The sequence below is a fragment of the Sciurus vulgaris genome (genome assembly GCF_902686455.1).
Source record: "Sciurus vulgaris genome assembly, chromosome: 14".
Taxonomy (NCBI): Eukaryota; Metazoa; Chordata; class Mammalia; order Rodentia; family Sciuridae; genus Sciurus; species Sciurus vulgaris.
This window is the reverse complement of record NC_136475.1, coordinates 84,061,218-84,075,498: the sequence shown is the minus strand read 5'-3', so window position 1 is coordinate 84,075,498 and position 14,281 is coordinate 84,061,218. Positions and strand designations below refer to the sequence as shown.

Here is a 14,281-nt window from a genome sequence, read left to right as displayed (position 1 = left end):
TTCACTGGAGTCCTGACAGCATCTCTCCCTGATAGTCACACAGGCAGGCTTGGCTAGGCATCACTCCCCAGTGGGTCCAGCCGGCAGCACCCCGACAGTGCAGGGAGCAATCCAGGCTGCATCTTCCCCAACCCTGTTCCCACAGAGCCCTTTCCTCCTCAAGGCGACAACCTACCTGCCACATGAGAGAGAGATTTCTGAAACACACATCCAGCCACCTTACTTCTCTGGCTGAAAGCCCCTACACACACAGCCCCTACACAGTGTCCCTCTCACCCTGTCTTAACACACCTGACTGCCTATATATGTCCCCTGGAGGCCACCCACACATGTGTTCCTCTGAACGTACACCCATTTACTAGAGAGGGACTCACAGCACTGAAAGGGCTGGAGGAATTAAGGGGTGACACCAGCTGAGCTGGGTTCTGCCCTGGCTCAGTGCCAACTCTCCACCAGTTGCTGTAGACCAGCCCCCTCCCTCTCCAACCTCTGAGTCAGTGGGTCTCCTTCTTCAGTCACATGAAGCCTCAAATTCCCATCACCAACCAGAAGGGTTCTGTTTGAATCAGGGACAGAGCAAGGCTGCAGACTACCTTACTCCACCCCCTCTTCCTCTGAGGGGCCTGAGGAAGGAATCTGGTGCCTCTGCTCCGACCCCTGGGCTCTGTGATCCATGGACTGGGACCGGATACTCTGGGAGCTCAGCTCCATGGAGGACACGACTGAAGACACATTCAGGGACTAAGGCTAGGCCCACACTCCATCAGAATCCACGGGTCCAACGCGGTACAGCAGACCCTGCAGTGGAAGGGAACAGGCTGCCGGGGACACCTGAGGGAGAGGGCCATGTGGCTAAGGAACTGGAGCAACAGGGTGTGGCCAGAGCATATCCCTGAGACAGAAAACGCGGGTCACAGTGGGGAGCTGGTGTGGCTAGTCTCAGAGGGCTTCTTGGGGAGGCAAGGCTAAGGCTGGGCCTTGAATGATAAAAATGACAGTTTATTGTGCACCTACTATGTGCTAGGCACCACACAGGCATTATCTCATCCTAACCAAACCCCTAGAAGGTAGGAAAAATGAAGTTCATTTTCTTTTCTTTCTTTATTTTTACAGACTGCATTTTGATTCATTGTACAAAAATGGGGTACAACTTTTTGTTTCTATGGCTGTGCACAATGTAGATTTGCACCATTGGTGTAATCATACATGTACAGAGGGTAATGATGTCTGTCTCATTCCACCATCTTTCATACCCCCACCCCCTTCCCCCTCTCATTTCCCTACATAATTTAAAGTTCTTCCATTCTTCTCTTACCCTCCACTCCCCCCCACCCCCATTATGTATCATAATCCACTTATCAGGGGAAACTTTCAGCCTTTGGTTTTTTTGGGATTGGCTTATTTCACTTAGCATGATATTCTCCAATTCCATCCTTTTCTCTGCAAATGCCATACTATTATTCTTCTTTAAGTCTGAGTAATATTCCATTGTGTATGCATACCACAGTTTCTTTATCCACTCATCTGTTGAAGGGCATCTAGGTTGGTTCCAAAATCTAGCTATTGTGAATTGAGCTGCTATGAACATTGATGTGACTGCTTTATTTTCTCAGTAAGAAAAGTTCCCTGGCTTCCTAGTCTCTTAATGTCAAAGGTAGGATCTGATTGCAGGCACATGCTATCCCAAAGTCCAGTCCTTTACCAAATAGGATATAGACTAGGAAGGAGTACAGAGGACAGCCCCAGGGAGGCTGGGCGGAGCAAAACCTGAAGCAGGAACAAGGAACAGCTGGTGGTATAAGGGCTAGGCTGATGCAACTAACCCAGAGGCACCAAGGACCTAGCAGAGAGGAGTGTCCCTATTCTGGGAAGGAGGCATACTGTCACTAAGACCTAGAGAAGGTCTGGTGTTCCCTCCTCTCTTGGTGTGCCCCAGCCCAAGCTGATACCTGCTGTGCTTATGGGAGTCCATGTGCTCTCACAGGGCTCTGGGGACTGGGGGGACCTCTGTCCAGGAGCACAAGCTGTGAGCCCCCTTCACCCAGCCACATGCCTCCAGGGGCAGCCAGACCCAGGTTCCAGCAGCCCATCCAGATGCTTCCATTGTTCCAGCCTGCCTTCAGGGCCAGCAGCCCATGCTGGGAGTTTTCACTGGACAGTCTCCAAACTTGACCTTAGCCAGACACAGCCACCAGCAATCACAGCTTCAGGACACTGAGAAGGGATAAGCAGGCACTCAGCTGAAATCCACCTCTGGGCCCAGCTCCTCCAAGAGCCTAGCACCCTCTGCAGTGACAGGCTACTCTGAGGCCACCCAGCACCAGACACTCTCCAGAGGCTGCCCGCCAAAGAGGTTAATATTCCCCGTTAACCCACAAAAGACCTGCCACCTGAGCAAAGTGACCTGCCAATTAAAACACTTTGTAAACGAAGAAGCACTCCCTTGCAGATGGAGAACACAAAGACTACCCAGAACAAAGGAAAGGAGAGACCCATGCTTTGGTCCTGGCTGTGACTATAGCAGCAAAGAGACTTCAGACAGCTTGCTAAATCTCTGATTTTTCCTTATCTAGTAGTAATAACATCCTTACTTTTAAAATTTGCAGCTCACATGTACCTTCACATAAACTATCCTATTTAATCTAGCCTTTCAAAACCTCATGAGATAACTATTGCCTCCCTCATTTTGCAGATGAGGAACAACAGCATCAGAGGTCAACCTCGACATTCAAGCCACATAGCCAATAAGGGGTGGAGCCTGAGTTGGATCCAGATCCCCTTAAGGGCCTGACGCCGCTGGCTCGGCCCACCTCCCAGTGCATACTGGGAAAGTCATCCTCCATCAAGGCTGCCCAACGCCTTGTCAATCACAGCGGCTTCCTCCCTCTCCTCACTTGAGTGTCTGGTTTCCTGCAGTCTGGATCCCTCTGGGACAGCTGGAAGGACAGCCTTTCAGTTCCAGGTCCATCCAAATCCCCCAAGACACAACATTCTCCTCTGCCACCATCTCCAGATCCCCAAAGATTAAAACTGGGAGAAGAATGGGGAGGGCGAGCTGGGGAGAGCATGATGGAAGTCAGACAGGGAAGTGGGGAGTGGATCTAAAAGTGAGGCCCTGTAGGGCAAAGGGGGGTGACCACATCAGCACTTGCCCAAGTTGGCCACCGCTGACAACACCACGGCGGTACACTTTCTACCATGTCCCCTGGCAAGGCAAGAGGACAGCCCAGATGCAGTTCCCTGAGCAGGATACCCACCTGGTCCGTAGCCCGCTGGGCCTACTGCCCGCCAGGCCCCAAGGGCAGCGCTGACTCACAGGGGGTGGACTGAGGGGACAGCCTGGCCCGGCTCTCAGCACGTCTGACTCACCGTCTCCTCCTGAGCCACTGTACGATGTTCCTTCTCCCAGAAACAACATCCATCTTTTTTTTTAAACTGGCCGAAGAGCTTTCTCATGTTCTTGGGACTGTAAACTGAGCATCGAATTTTCCGCAACTTTTCCTGGTTAAGTGTGCCCTGTGGGAAAGTTAAAAACAAGCCCATTTGGGGGCCTGAACATTGTCTGAACTCTGAAGCTGCCTTAGTTTCTTCCCTAGGTCATTCACATGGAGGAAGCTGAAAGCAAAGATGTTTCCGAGAGACCACGGATGGAGCAAGCGCCAGGCTGGCCGGCCAGAGCTGCTCAAAGGGGTGTTTGATTTTTAACATGGATCCCGGGTCAGGTGCCTGAGCAGGCACTGCGCCTGCATTTCTCTAACCCTTACCACAGTTTGCAAAGTTAGAATCATGGTTCCTTCGTTAAAAGTTGTGGAAACTGAAGCTCAGTGAGGTTAACAACCTGTCCAAAGTTCAGGGTGGGAGCCAAGAGTCAAGCTCAGGTCTGTAGCCCCGAAGCGCATGCGCAGTGACTAAACCACACAGCTGCTCTGCGTTCAGCACAGAGGAGCGGCTCGTCCTCCACAGCGCCAGCGTGACTGCAGAGACCGAGCGTGCCCAGGTGTTTGGTGGAGCAGAATGGCCCGGCCTCCATCTCTTTGGCCAAGCTCTCTGCTTCCACCATGCCTACACTGCCAAAGTCCCGGGGCCAGAATTCTCTGGCTGCCTCTCCTGGGAAAGACAAAGAGTCAGGAAGAATCGTTCTCAAGGACGCTGCGCTCCGGTAAGGCAAGGAAGCCTCCTGGGAATTAACCACCTCTGCCAGCCTGTACAAGACTCCACTGCTCAGATCCCTCCAGGAGCCCACCTGGGAACAAAGGCCGGGACATAAAGGCCCGTCCAGGAGCACAGATGGTCCTAGGATGTGAGCCTCTTCATCTGGAGATGGCATGCCAAGGTGCAGGTGGCTAGTGAGCATCGTCTGGGAGCAGAGAGTTCATACCGGATACTCTGCCCTGTGCCCAGAATCTGACCTGGGGCTGCATAAACCAGCTCCTTTGCCTTTTGGCCTCCAGTTGGGTTTGGCCAATAGAAGGTGCTAGCACTAGACAGGGGTGTGGGGTAAGATCAGGGTCCAGTCTCTCAGCTGGCAGCCCCCCTGCAGAGCCCCGGCTCCTCTCAGGACACCTCTCCTGAGCCCCACAGCCACAGGGGCAGCCCAGCTGCAGCTCACTCAGCACCCCCAACTCGCTCCCACTGATGCTTGTCACCTCATCCCCTGCCCATGACCCTGGGCCTCCTCGCAGTTTGGAAATCGTTATGCCTTCAGCTCTCCTCGTCTGTTATCTCCTGTGTTCCTGCCAGAACCCAACTTGCCAGTGTCATTTAGGGCAGAAGCACTGACTCCAGTGTAAGGAAGCACGGGATGATCGAAGGCCACTTCTTTGACTTCTGTTGTTTTTTTACTGTCACTAGAGAATGGAAGTTGTGGATGCTGCTCTTAATGTATTTGCTATTCATTTAAATCATCACATATAATTCAGAAGGGTCCTTGTTCCTGCTTGCCACTGGCAACAAAGTCCTTGACCAGCGAGAGAGGCTTTCCCAGATCCACAGGTGTGCACAGGCACACTCGTACACTGACCAGGGCACTTCCTGAGCCACGGAGAGATGCTGCCTAGAGCTTATTTTTAGATTTAAGTATCAACTTCTTATAGAAATCAATGATCTTCTCTGCTCATTTTAGTCTGCACAGACTCATTCTTGATGGGGAGACAAAGAAGACAAGACGCAGGACCTACCTGGAGGAACTCATGGATCACAGGTGCAGTGTGACAGGAGCTGTGAGGACATAGGGTGACTCTAGCACAGCCTGCAGAACCAAGGAAGCTTCCTGGAGGAGGTGGTACCCGAAATGACACTCAGCACGCAAATAAAATGAGCACATTCCAGGCGGTGGACACAGGAAGCGGCGAGGTGTAGCAGGTGAAGGCCAAGCATTCTGACTGGAGCTGGGAGTGCACGTGGCACTGATGACCCTAGAATGCTGTGGTTGTCATGGCCACGGCCATGCTGGGGATTTAGAAGGAAGTAGAAAACACCTCCTGACTAAATTCAAACGACCGCCAGCCAAGACCCGAACGAAAGGTTCTGCTGAATGACAAAAATGGCCTTCTTAATGCTAAAGAGAAACTGTCCACTCATTTCTGGGTTCATATTTAGGCTCCAGAAAAAAAATGAGTCCTGAAAAATAAGAAAATAAAGGTCATATATTTCGAAGTTGTTTAAGGAATAAGATATTGTTGAGTACACATATTCTATGAACTAGTGTGATTCCATGCCAACTGGACAGAAATAACTCTTACAAATAATAGTAATAGATGGATGAATAGATGGATGGTTGGATGATTTATAGAAGGAAAAAAAGGAAAGAAGGGAGGGAAGAAGAAAGTGAATGAATCCATAGATACATGCTGCAGATAAATCCAAAACAAGTAGATGTCCCCAAAACTTCCTTCTAACTGAATGATCTCTGCCCATTGTCACAAAAACAAAAAGTTGGAGAATGACCAGTTGAACTGGAAGCCAAATCCAAACCTCCCGGAGCCTTGGGAACACACAGTGCTGACCCTAAACAGATAACGGGGAAGGGGAACAAAGCACCCCTCCTCGCCTCCTCTTGGCCCCACTCCCTGGGCAATGTGGGGGTCGCATGTGGGGATCCTGCGAGAGAAGAGCACCCTGGGGAGCATCCCAGACTGTAAATTCCAAGGAACATTACAACCCATCGAAGGAAACTCTTGCAATTTTGTCAACTACAAATGGCTCCAAGGAAAGTCTGGGTCAGTTTTCAGACCTGGCAATACCTTCATGGCAGAAGGACCGTGGCCATGAAAAGGCCAGTTTTCCTTCCCCATTCTCCCAGAGGAAAGAGCCCTGAGCTGTGAAGGCTGCATTTCCCGCACCTGTGGTTTTACAGTCAGGCCAAGTCAATAAACTGAAACACAGCCTCGGTTCAGAGGAGTCTCAAGGAGGAAAACAGCAATTTTGCCTTCAAAGGGACAAATCGTGGAGCCAGGAAATGAGAGTTATGTTTCCGGAGTGCACGCTGGGGGAAGGCTGGGCTGCGGGCCTCAAAGGCCAAGCTCCACCAAGTCCAGGGGCAGCTGGGAATGGCCCAGACTTTGGCAGGGGGGGTCACCTGTCGCCCAAAGAAGACACCAGTCCATCATTGGTCAGAGGATGTGCTAGCGGGAGAACCGTGCCTGATGGGAAAGTCAGAAGGTCCAGTGCACAGAGGGCTGATGGAGTCCGCAAGGGGGCCAAACACCCATCGTGGGCTCTCAGCGGTCAGTCAGTGGGAGAGCATGCGAGGACGGAGGAGGGCTGCCCTTGAGATCATGTGGCCCTGCTTCATCCTCTCCTTGACCTCTAAGTCCCTCTGGGGCTTTAGGCAAGCCATTCTTCCTTCCTGGGTCTCTATTTTCTCATCCGTAAAATGGGCACAGTCACACTGCCCCGCTTATCTCACAACTCCAAGAACAGCAGGAATGTGAGACTGTCTCAAGGTTCCAAAAAGACCTCTCCACCCTGTGGCCCTCACAGTCCTCATGTCTTGGCTGGCACAGCAAGCCAGCTTCCTCTCCTGCTGCGCCCATCAGCCCAGCCTCATCCCCAGCCCTGCCTGGGTTCCCTTCAGCATCTCTGAATCTGGGCCTCCAAGGCCATCCTCCGTCCCAGTGTCCTAGTCTCTGAGGATCGTGCACAGCTTTGACACGGTCCTGACACACCATAACCAAGACATGACAAAATATAACACCAACCCAGACCGGTCGAGCGCGCCGGCATCTTCCTGGGCACAGCCCTGCGTAGAAAGACACTCGCCGGCTCGCGATGCACAGGGGAGCCCGTGTTCCCTCCACCCAGGGAAAATCTGCAGGATGCCAAAAGGCTTATTTTTCTAGGATTAACATAATGACGGGGAATCAGCCATATATATTGTTGAACATGACGAGCCAAACATTTTTCTGTAATTTCTACAATAATATGAGGAAAGTTGAAAAAGGGAAAGAAAAAAAGAAAAAAAAAAAAAAGCAGCCGGTGTTAGGCCGCTCTTCGTCAGCTCCAGCCTCCAAGAATAACAGCCGCTCCTATGAATTACCAACAACACCGTGAGCAAGACAGCTGCTTGATACAAGCAATGGAACATATGAACAGGAGCTGCCCGAGGAAGGGGGCTCGGGAAGGACAGACTGACCTAAGACAGACGGCGCACAGCCCTCGGCCGCCACCCCCTGGGATCTGCCCTCCCCACAAAGTCGGAAAGTTTGCAGGAGATGTCGCCCTGACCCACTCAGATTTGGAGCGTTTAGACCACAGGGTAGGGGCATCTGGACTTGGCCGCACAAGACCTGCAATACAACATGTTCAGACAGCTTGTGAACTTCTGGAGCTTGACAGCTGCAGAAGTGACACTGGAGGGACAAGCCCGAAACCAAAATCTAAAGAGAGACGAGGATCAAGAGGGAAGTTCCGGGGACAGCAAAACCACGGGTGGGATCTGCCCTTGGTAGCTGTCCGGGCAAGCCTGCCTTTCCTGGGCTCATACTCAAGAGCACCCAGTCTCACTCAAGAAGAGTCACCTGGGTGACTACCGCAGGGGCAGAACACTGTGGGGTGCAGGAATAATGAGCCCTCAGTCAGGAATCCAGGGAGAACTCTGACCCTGCTTCCCACCTCACACCTCTGTGACCTGGGATTGGTCACGTCCATGGGCCAGGCCAAGGCGTTCGCAATCGAATGAGGGCGTTATAGAACTGACTTCATTGCCTGAGGAGTGAGAAGGGGAAGCTGGAAGCTGGTCACTAAGAGCCAGCTCCCCACCCTTCAAATCCTGCACTGAGGGGACTCAGGGAACAGCAAACCCAGGCTGCTTCTGAGCCATCCTGGAGGGAAGGAGGGGCATTGAAAGCCACTGGCCTATGAGAAAGTTCTACCTTGTAAGCAGCCCACAAGCAGGAGCTGCTTCCTTCCTAGACCCCCAAGAAAGAGGCTTCCCTTTGGCCCTCCCCAGGAACTGAGCTCCAGCTTAGGTACAGCAAGAGACATTTGTTTGGAGCCTCAGAGGACGGAACCAGAGCTACTGGCAATGACTTCCTGGAGTCAGATCTGCTTAGTAGAAGAAAGAACTTTCTACCTGTCAAAGTGACTGGCTAGCAGGCAGCTACCTCCCCATCCCCTCACTGAGGAACTGGCCCTCCAGCTTTACCCTCCAGTTCTATCCTCTCCTCTCCCTTGGGCTTTATTTTAGCAAAAGGGATCTGAGCTAGGGGAAAGGAGTCCGGAAGTGGAAGAGGCTGGGAGGGAGGCGATGATCCAGAGTGGGTGCTGCACTCGAGAAGGCCTCAGGCTGATAGAGAAGTCAAGGCAAAGACAGCCAGGGTTTGTTTGGTCAGGAGAGCTACACAGACCTGGTGCCCTGAGGGGTCAGTGAGAGGGTCTTCAGGCTGCCAAGAGGAGTGAGGGAGAAGAAAAGGCCAGGAAAGTGGGCTCCCTGTAGGTGACCAATCTAGATGCTCAGAGCTGGCCCCAGCTCGCCCTCTTCTCCCAGGTTGTGTGACCCCAAGTGAGATGTTGAGAAGAAAAGATGGCAAGGATAAGGGACGAAGCCCAGTAAGTCCACTCAGCACCAGGACGCAAAAGGGCATAAGCCACAGCCCAGGCCACAGAGAACTCCTGGTCTTTAGGTTCAAGGGAACGGCCAGCAGCAGGCAGCGTCCACTGGGGAGCAGGGGATTTGAGGGAAGCGTGAGACAAACACCAAATGTTTCACCACTGGAAATAAAATTGAAAATGGCCCTGGAACCCACTTTATCCAGAATTTCCAGGGGGAGGTTCGGAGTGAGTGAGTCACCAAGAACACGATGACTGGTGCCGAGGGCCAGGCAGCTGAGCTCAGGGAAGATTTCAACAGATCTTGGGGAAAGATGGTCCAAACCACTTGCCCCGCACCCGCCCTGGGGCCGAAAGGATGGCCTCCGTCCTTCCAAACCCACCAACTGTGGGCAGCTCAGCAGGCCTCAGGCTCCACCCAGAGGCTGGACAAGGACAAGAGGAAACACAAAAACAGAGGGCCATAAATCTGCCTGTCCACGACGGGGCTCTGGCACCCTCAGTGTCTTTCCTTCTCTGAAGGAAAAACAATGCATAACTAATAACAACCCCCATGATCAGAACGGTTATTAGGCAAGCTTGGTGCTACTTCTCTGTTTCTCCCTGACAAACCATGGGCTTTCAACACCACCTCCAGCAGCAAGCACCCCGCTTCTGCACGCAATAAGCATTGGATACAGGCCAGGGGACAGAACTGGTCCTGTTCTATGTCCCCACACTCCACCACATACAAGTTCCACCAAGAGGAGAAACCCCGGACCCAAGTGGGAGAAGGGGGCCTGATATCTATGAACAGTTCCCCCTAATCAGCCCAGGAAACTGTTCCAGAAAATGAGTTACCACTGAATGACACCATATGCTATCATCTAAGCCTGGCAATAACCCCTTGAGGAAGAATTCCCATAGACCAGGGAGAAAACTGAGACCCTGAGAGATTGAATTCCCAAGCTGAGAAAGAAGGAATGGCAGATTAAAGCATCAAAACATGAACCCAAAAGTCACATGCCTGCCATTACCCTGGGTGCCTCTCCTTGTTCTCAACATATACCCACCTAACCTCACCAGAGAAAGATGTCAAACAGCACAGACAATGGGCGTGCCTCCGATGTTCAGGAAGCATGCCCGAATGGTGTTCCTGCAGCCGGGTCCCAAAACCCCAGGTGGGGCTAATTCAGGTCCAGGAGCTTATGTAGTAGTAATAATAATAATAATAACAATAACATTGATAGTAATCCAGGGTAGGTATCCCTGATCTGAAATGCTTGGGACCAGAAGGGTTCTGATTTCAGAGTATTTCGGATCTTGGAATGTTTGTGTTCGTGTATGATATATGATATAATGACATCTTAGGGAAATCAAGTCTAAATATGAAATTTAAGTTTTATACACATACACATAGACTGAAGCTCATTCTATACGATATTTTTAGTGCACCTGGGTTTTGACTGCAGCTCATTACACAAGATCAGACATCAGGCTGCTGGTCAAAAAGTTCTAGATTTTGGAGTATTTCAAGTTTTGAGTTTTTAGATGAGGGAAGCTCAGTCTGTAATAATCATTGTCCTCAGGGCAGCAAAAATGCTGGGCTCATGCGTATCCTCATGCAGAGAGAATCCAAAGCTCAATCCCGAAGGCCGACCTCGAGTCCACGGAGCAGAAAAGAGCCTTCGTTCCTGCAGGCGGCTGATTTTCCAGGTGATGAGTGCTGAACAAATGGAAAGCTCTCAGCCACCTGCAAGTCACAGATCCATGGCAGGGCCTTGCCCCCGTCCAGAGGGCACACGTGTGCACACATACACGCACGCTGCGCCTCCAGGCTCCTCCAAGACCTCCTGCTGTCAGGGGCCACAGACATCCACGCACCCACCTCCAGAATCTGAAAGTCCCCAAAGCCTCCCCTCACTCACGCCTCGGCTTCCTGTTCCAGGGCAGATGCTGGGCTCAGGGCATCTGGCGCTGGGGGCTGCAGTCACCACAGGCCTTCCTCTGAGAGGAGAAGTGCCAAGAGGTTGAAAGCTCAGAATCAGGGCTGGGGCTGCGGGTCAGTAGGAGAACACCTGCCTAGCTTGCATGTTGCCCTGATTTGATCCTCAGCACCACAAAAAAAAAAAAAAAAAAAAAAAAAAAAAAAAAAAAAAAAAAAAAAAAAACAAGAAAACTCAGGGTCAGAGTCAGCCTCAGACCAGACAGATAGGGTCTGAGTCCTTAGTGTGAAACTTGAGACTCAGTTTCTTTTTCTGTAAAGTGGGAGCAATATCAGTCTCCACCAGAGGACCATAGTAAAGACTGAAACATAAATGCAGTCAAAGCCCTGGTGTGGAGTCTGGTCGGTGGTTGGTGCTCAATTAATATTACCTATAAACACAAGGATGATTAACCTCAAAGATTCAATGGACCAGAAAGCAAGATGGTCGAGGCTCCTCTCCCACAGACTGTACTTCCCACCACTTGTCCCCACCTCTGAACAACCCCTCCAGCCCAGTCCGCGTTCACTCTCAGGCCCCCAGGAAACGTGGGCACTTATAGGCCTGTGGCCTGGGGGACAATGGTGTGTGCCCTGGGTTGGGATATGTGGGCTGGGAGGCCACGGACCTACGCACAGCCGTCCACCTGCCCCTGGCCCTGTGCCCGCTGCGGTGGCCCCAATGGATGAATCCACTGCACCTGGAGCCCCATTTCCCGGGGGCCCTAGCAGGCGTCAGGGAAATGGAGGGGGCTGGTATCAGGCTCCAGTTGAGAATGTCACCTCAGCCTCTGGTCCTCCAGGGAGGGTCAAGACTGGAGGACTGTGGCTGGGGCAGTTGCCTCCCTCACTTACCAGCACGTTCCCTGGACACCTGTGCATTCTGGGAATACCAGGGTGAAAAGGGCCCTAGGTCTGCCCATGAGAAGGGGGCAGCCCTGGAAGCAGCCAGAGCAGGAGGAAGGGGAGCCCTGGGGCAGAGAGGGTGCTAAGGCACCCCAGGAGAGGGGAGTGACACAGGGGCCAAGGAGTGCGAGAGGGTGGCCTGGGGACCACAGTGTGGGTGGCCAATCGTGGCGGGGAAGAGGAGACGAGGCTCAAAAGCAGCACTGAAGGACCAGGAAGAAGCTGCATGCTCTGGGAAGCTGCATGCTCTGGGACACTCAGGAGAGAACCCTGGCTCTACAATTTCAGCCCGCTCTGCCTCACTCAACCTGCAGCGTGACCTTGACCCACCCAAGCCTCCACATCCCAGCATCCCCCTCTCCGTGGTGGGGGTTCCACTGTCCCCCTCAAGCCCTGGTGAGGTGTGAACACCCAGGCTCCCGGGGGCTGGCCAGCATATCACCTGCAGAGCGTCCTGTCTCAAGACACAGGAGACGGCCAAGGAAAGCCTGTTCCCGGGGAGGTTTTTCTTCAGCAACCCCAGATCCTCAAAGAAAAAAAGTGCAAAGCAGTTTCCAGGCCCTTCCTTCCTATGCCAACCAGAGAAAGCTTGCTGTGCCCTCTCCCTCCCAGGCCACTCTGCCGCTTACCTGACCAAACCCTTCCCTTACCACCTCCTCCAGGAAGCTTTCTAGCCTGCCTCACTCACTAGAGCCCGTCTTGGCGCTGAGCTCATCAGCACTCTGAGCCCACCACACCTGAGTTCCCGTGCTGACCAGGGACAGTAACTGGGTCTGACCTTTCTCAGTGCAGAACCTTGGCCCTGCTTGGCACCGCGAGCCCTGAACTGGACAGAGGGGTATACGTAAAGAAGCCCCTGCTGAGGGAGACAGCTGGTGCCCAGAAAAGTGAAACGGAAGGTTCTTTGATAGATCATGTAAAAAAAAAAAAAAAAAAAAAGTTCCCTTTCTCACTGTCCATGTAAGGCCCAGCCTAACTGCCTCCATTCCTGAGCCTGTGCGCATTCCCAGGGGGCTGGACAAACGGGTTAATGGCTAAGCCCTTTTCGTTCTTTGCTCCTCAGTCCCCTCTCCGAATCAGCCCGGGTGCAACCCTGCGGACCATCTACCTCCCAGGAGCCTGCAGCCCAATGGCGGCAGAGCTGGAAAGCGCCTTGGGGCGCACGGGTCCAGCCTCCTCATTTTCAGAGGTACGAGCAGAGGCTCAGGTGGGGAGGCCCTCGCCATGCTCACTCCACCTGCCTGACAGCAGCCTACCCCAGCATTGGCTGGCTCCTTGGCTCTGGGCCTCAGGTGGGCAGAACATCCCAGCAGAAGGGTGTGGCAAGGAAAAACTTCTCAGACCATGGCAGTCAGGAAGCAGAGAGAAGGGTGGGGGAAGGGCCAGGAAGAGGATAACCCCTTCCAGGGCACGCCCCCGTGACCTGTGACCTCCAGCTAGGTCCCTCCCCATGAGTCCATTCAACTATCAAGCGGACTAATCTCCAGACGAGGTCAGAGCCATCCTGGTCTCATCATTGTCTGAAAGTCCCACTTCCAACCTCGCTGCACAGGGGCCCATACTTTCAATACATGAGCTTTTGGGGAACATTCAGACCCAAATCATGATAGGTAGTCTAGGTGACCTGGCCCTGTGTCCACTCCCACTGCTCCCCATGGTCCTACACTGGACTATGCCATGCTGTCCTCAGGTCAGGCCCCACAGTTTCCACCCTCCTTTCGACCAGGTTGGTCAGTCTGCTTTGGTTGGTCTGTCCCCTCTTACCCCTTAGGCTCTTCTTAAGACCTTGTGTGTTGTCCTCCTGGGGGGCTCAGTGAGCCAGGAGGAGACCCTTCTGAGTACAGGAGCATGGGTATCAAGGCTGGGGGCTCTAGGCTATGAAGCCTACCTGGGCATATTGATAGGAGAAAGACAGTGGCAGGCATGTCACCTGCCTCCTTTCACCCCTGTCCTCAGATTCTGCACCTAGTTGAGGGAATCATCAGTTACGTGAAGCTGGGCCTGACAAGGCCGTGTAATGTCCTGCCTTGTTCATTCTAGGGATTTCTAATCTATAGCTATGGTCTTTCTCCAAATTTTAAAGGAATTGCATTTTTACATCACTCCTTGAGCTATTGGAAGTAAGTACTAATGATTCTGGGGGGTCTTTTAATGGACTGAGCTAGCTTAGTAGCTCAGGGCTTGTGCTTCCGTGAGTGGGGGGACAGGCATTGGCTAAGGAGGCCAGTTGGCTCTCAGTTAGGGCCAGCTGGGCTGCAACCACCAGCCCTGGCTCCTTCTAGCTAACCACAGCCTAATCCTCAGTCTGGCTGAGTGTCATCCAGAGCTGCAGATGGCTCATGACATCGGCTTCAGATGCACGGT

General features: G+C 52.6%; 1 protein-coding gene across 2 annotated transcripts in view; it reads right to left on the bottom strand.

Annotated features, from left to right (window-relative positions):
* LOC306644224 (uncharacterized protein) overlaps nt 1-3,840 on the bottom strand; it is a 165,391-nt gene extending 161,551 nt beyond the window's left edge. Inside the window, exon 1 of one of the 2 annotated variants that reach the window (XR_013759208.1) lies at nt 3,258-3,840. Coding sequence is in view for 1 of the 2 variants with exons in the window: in XM_079110946.1 (XP_078967072.1) it covers nt 3,370-3,543 (174 nt within the window). In the remaining variant the exon portion in view is untranslated. The remainder of the gene's footprint in view (nt 1-3,257) is intronic. The other variant, XM_079110946.1, reaches the window with a different exon arrangement.
* Nucleotides 3,841-14,281: the final 10,441 nt, after the last annotated feature.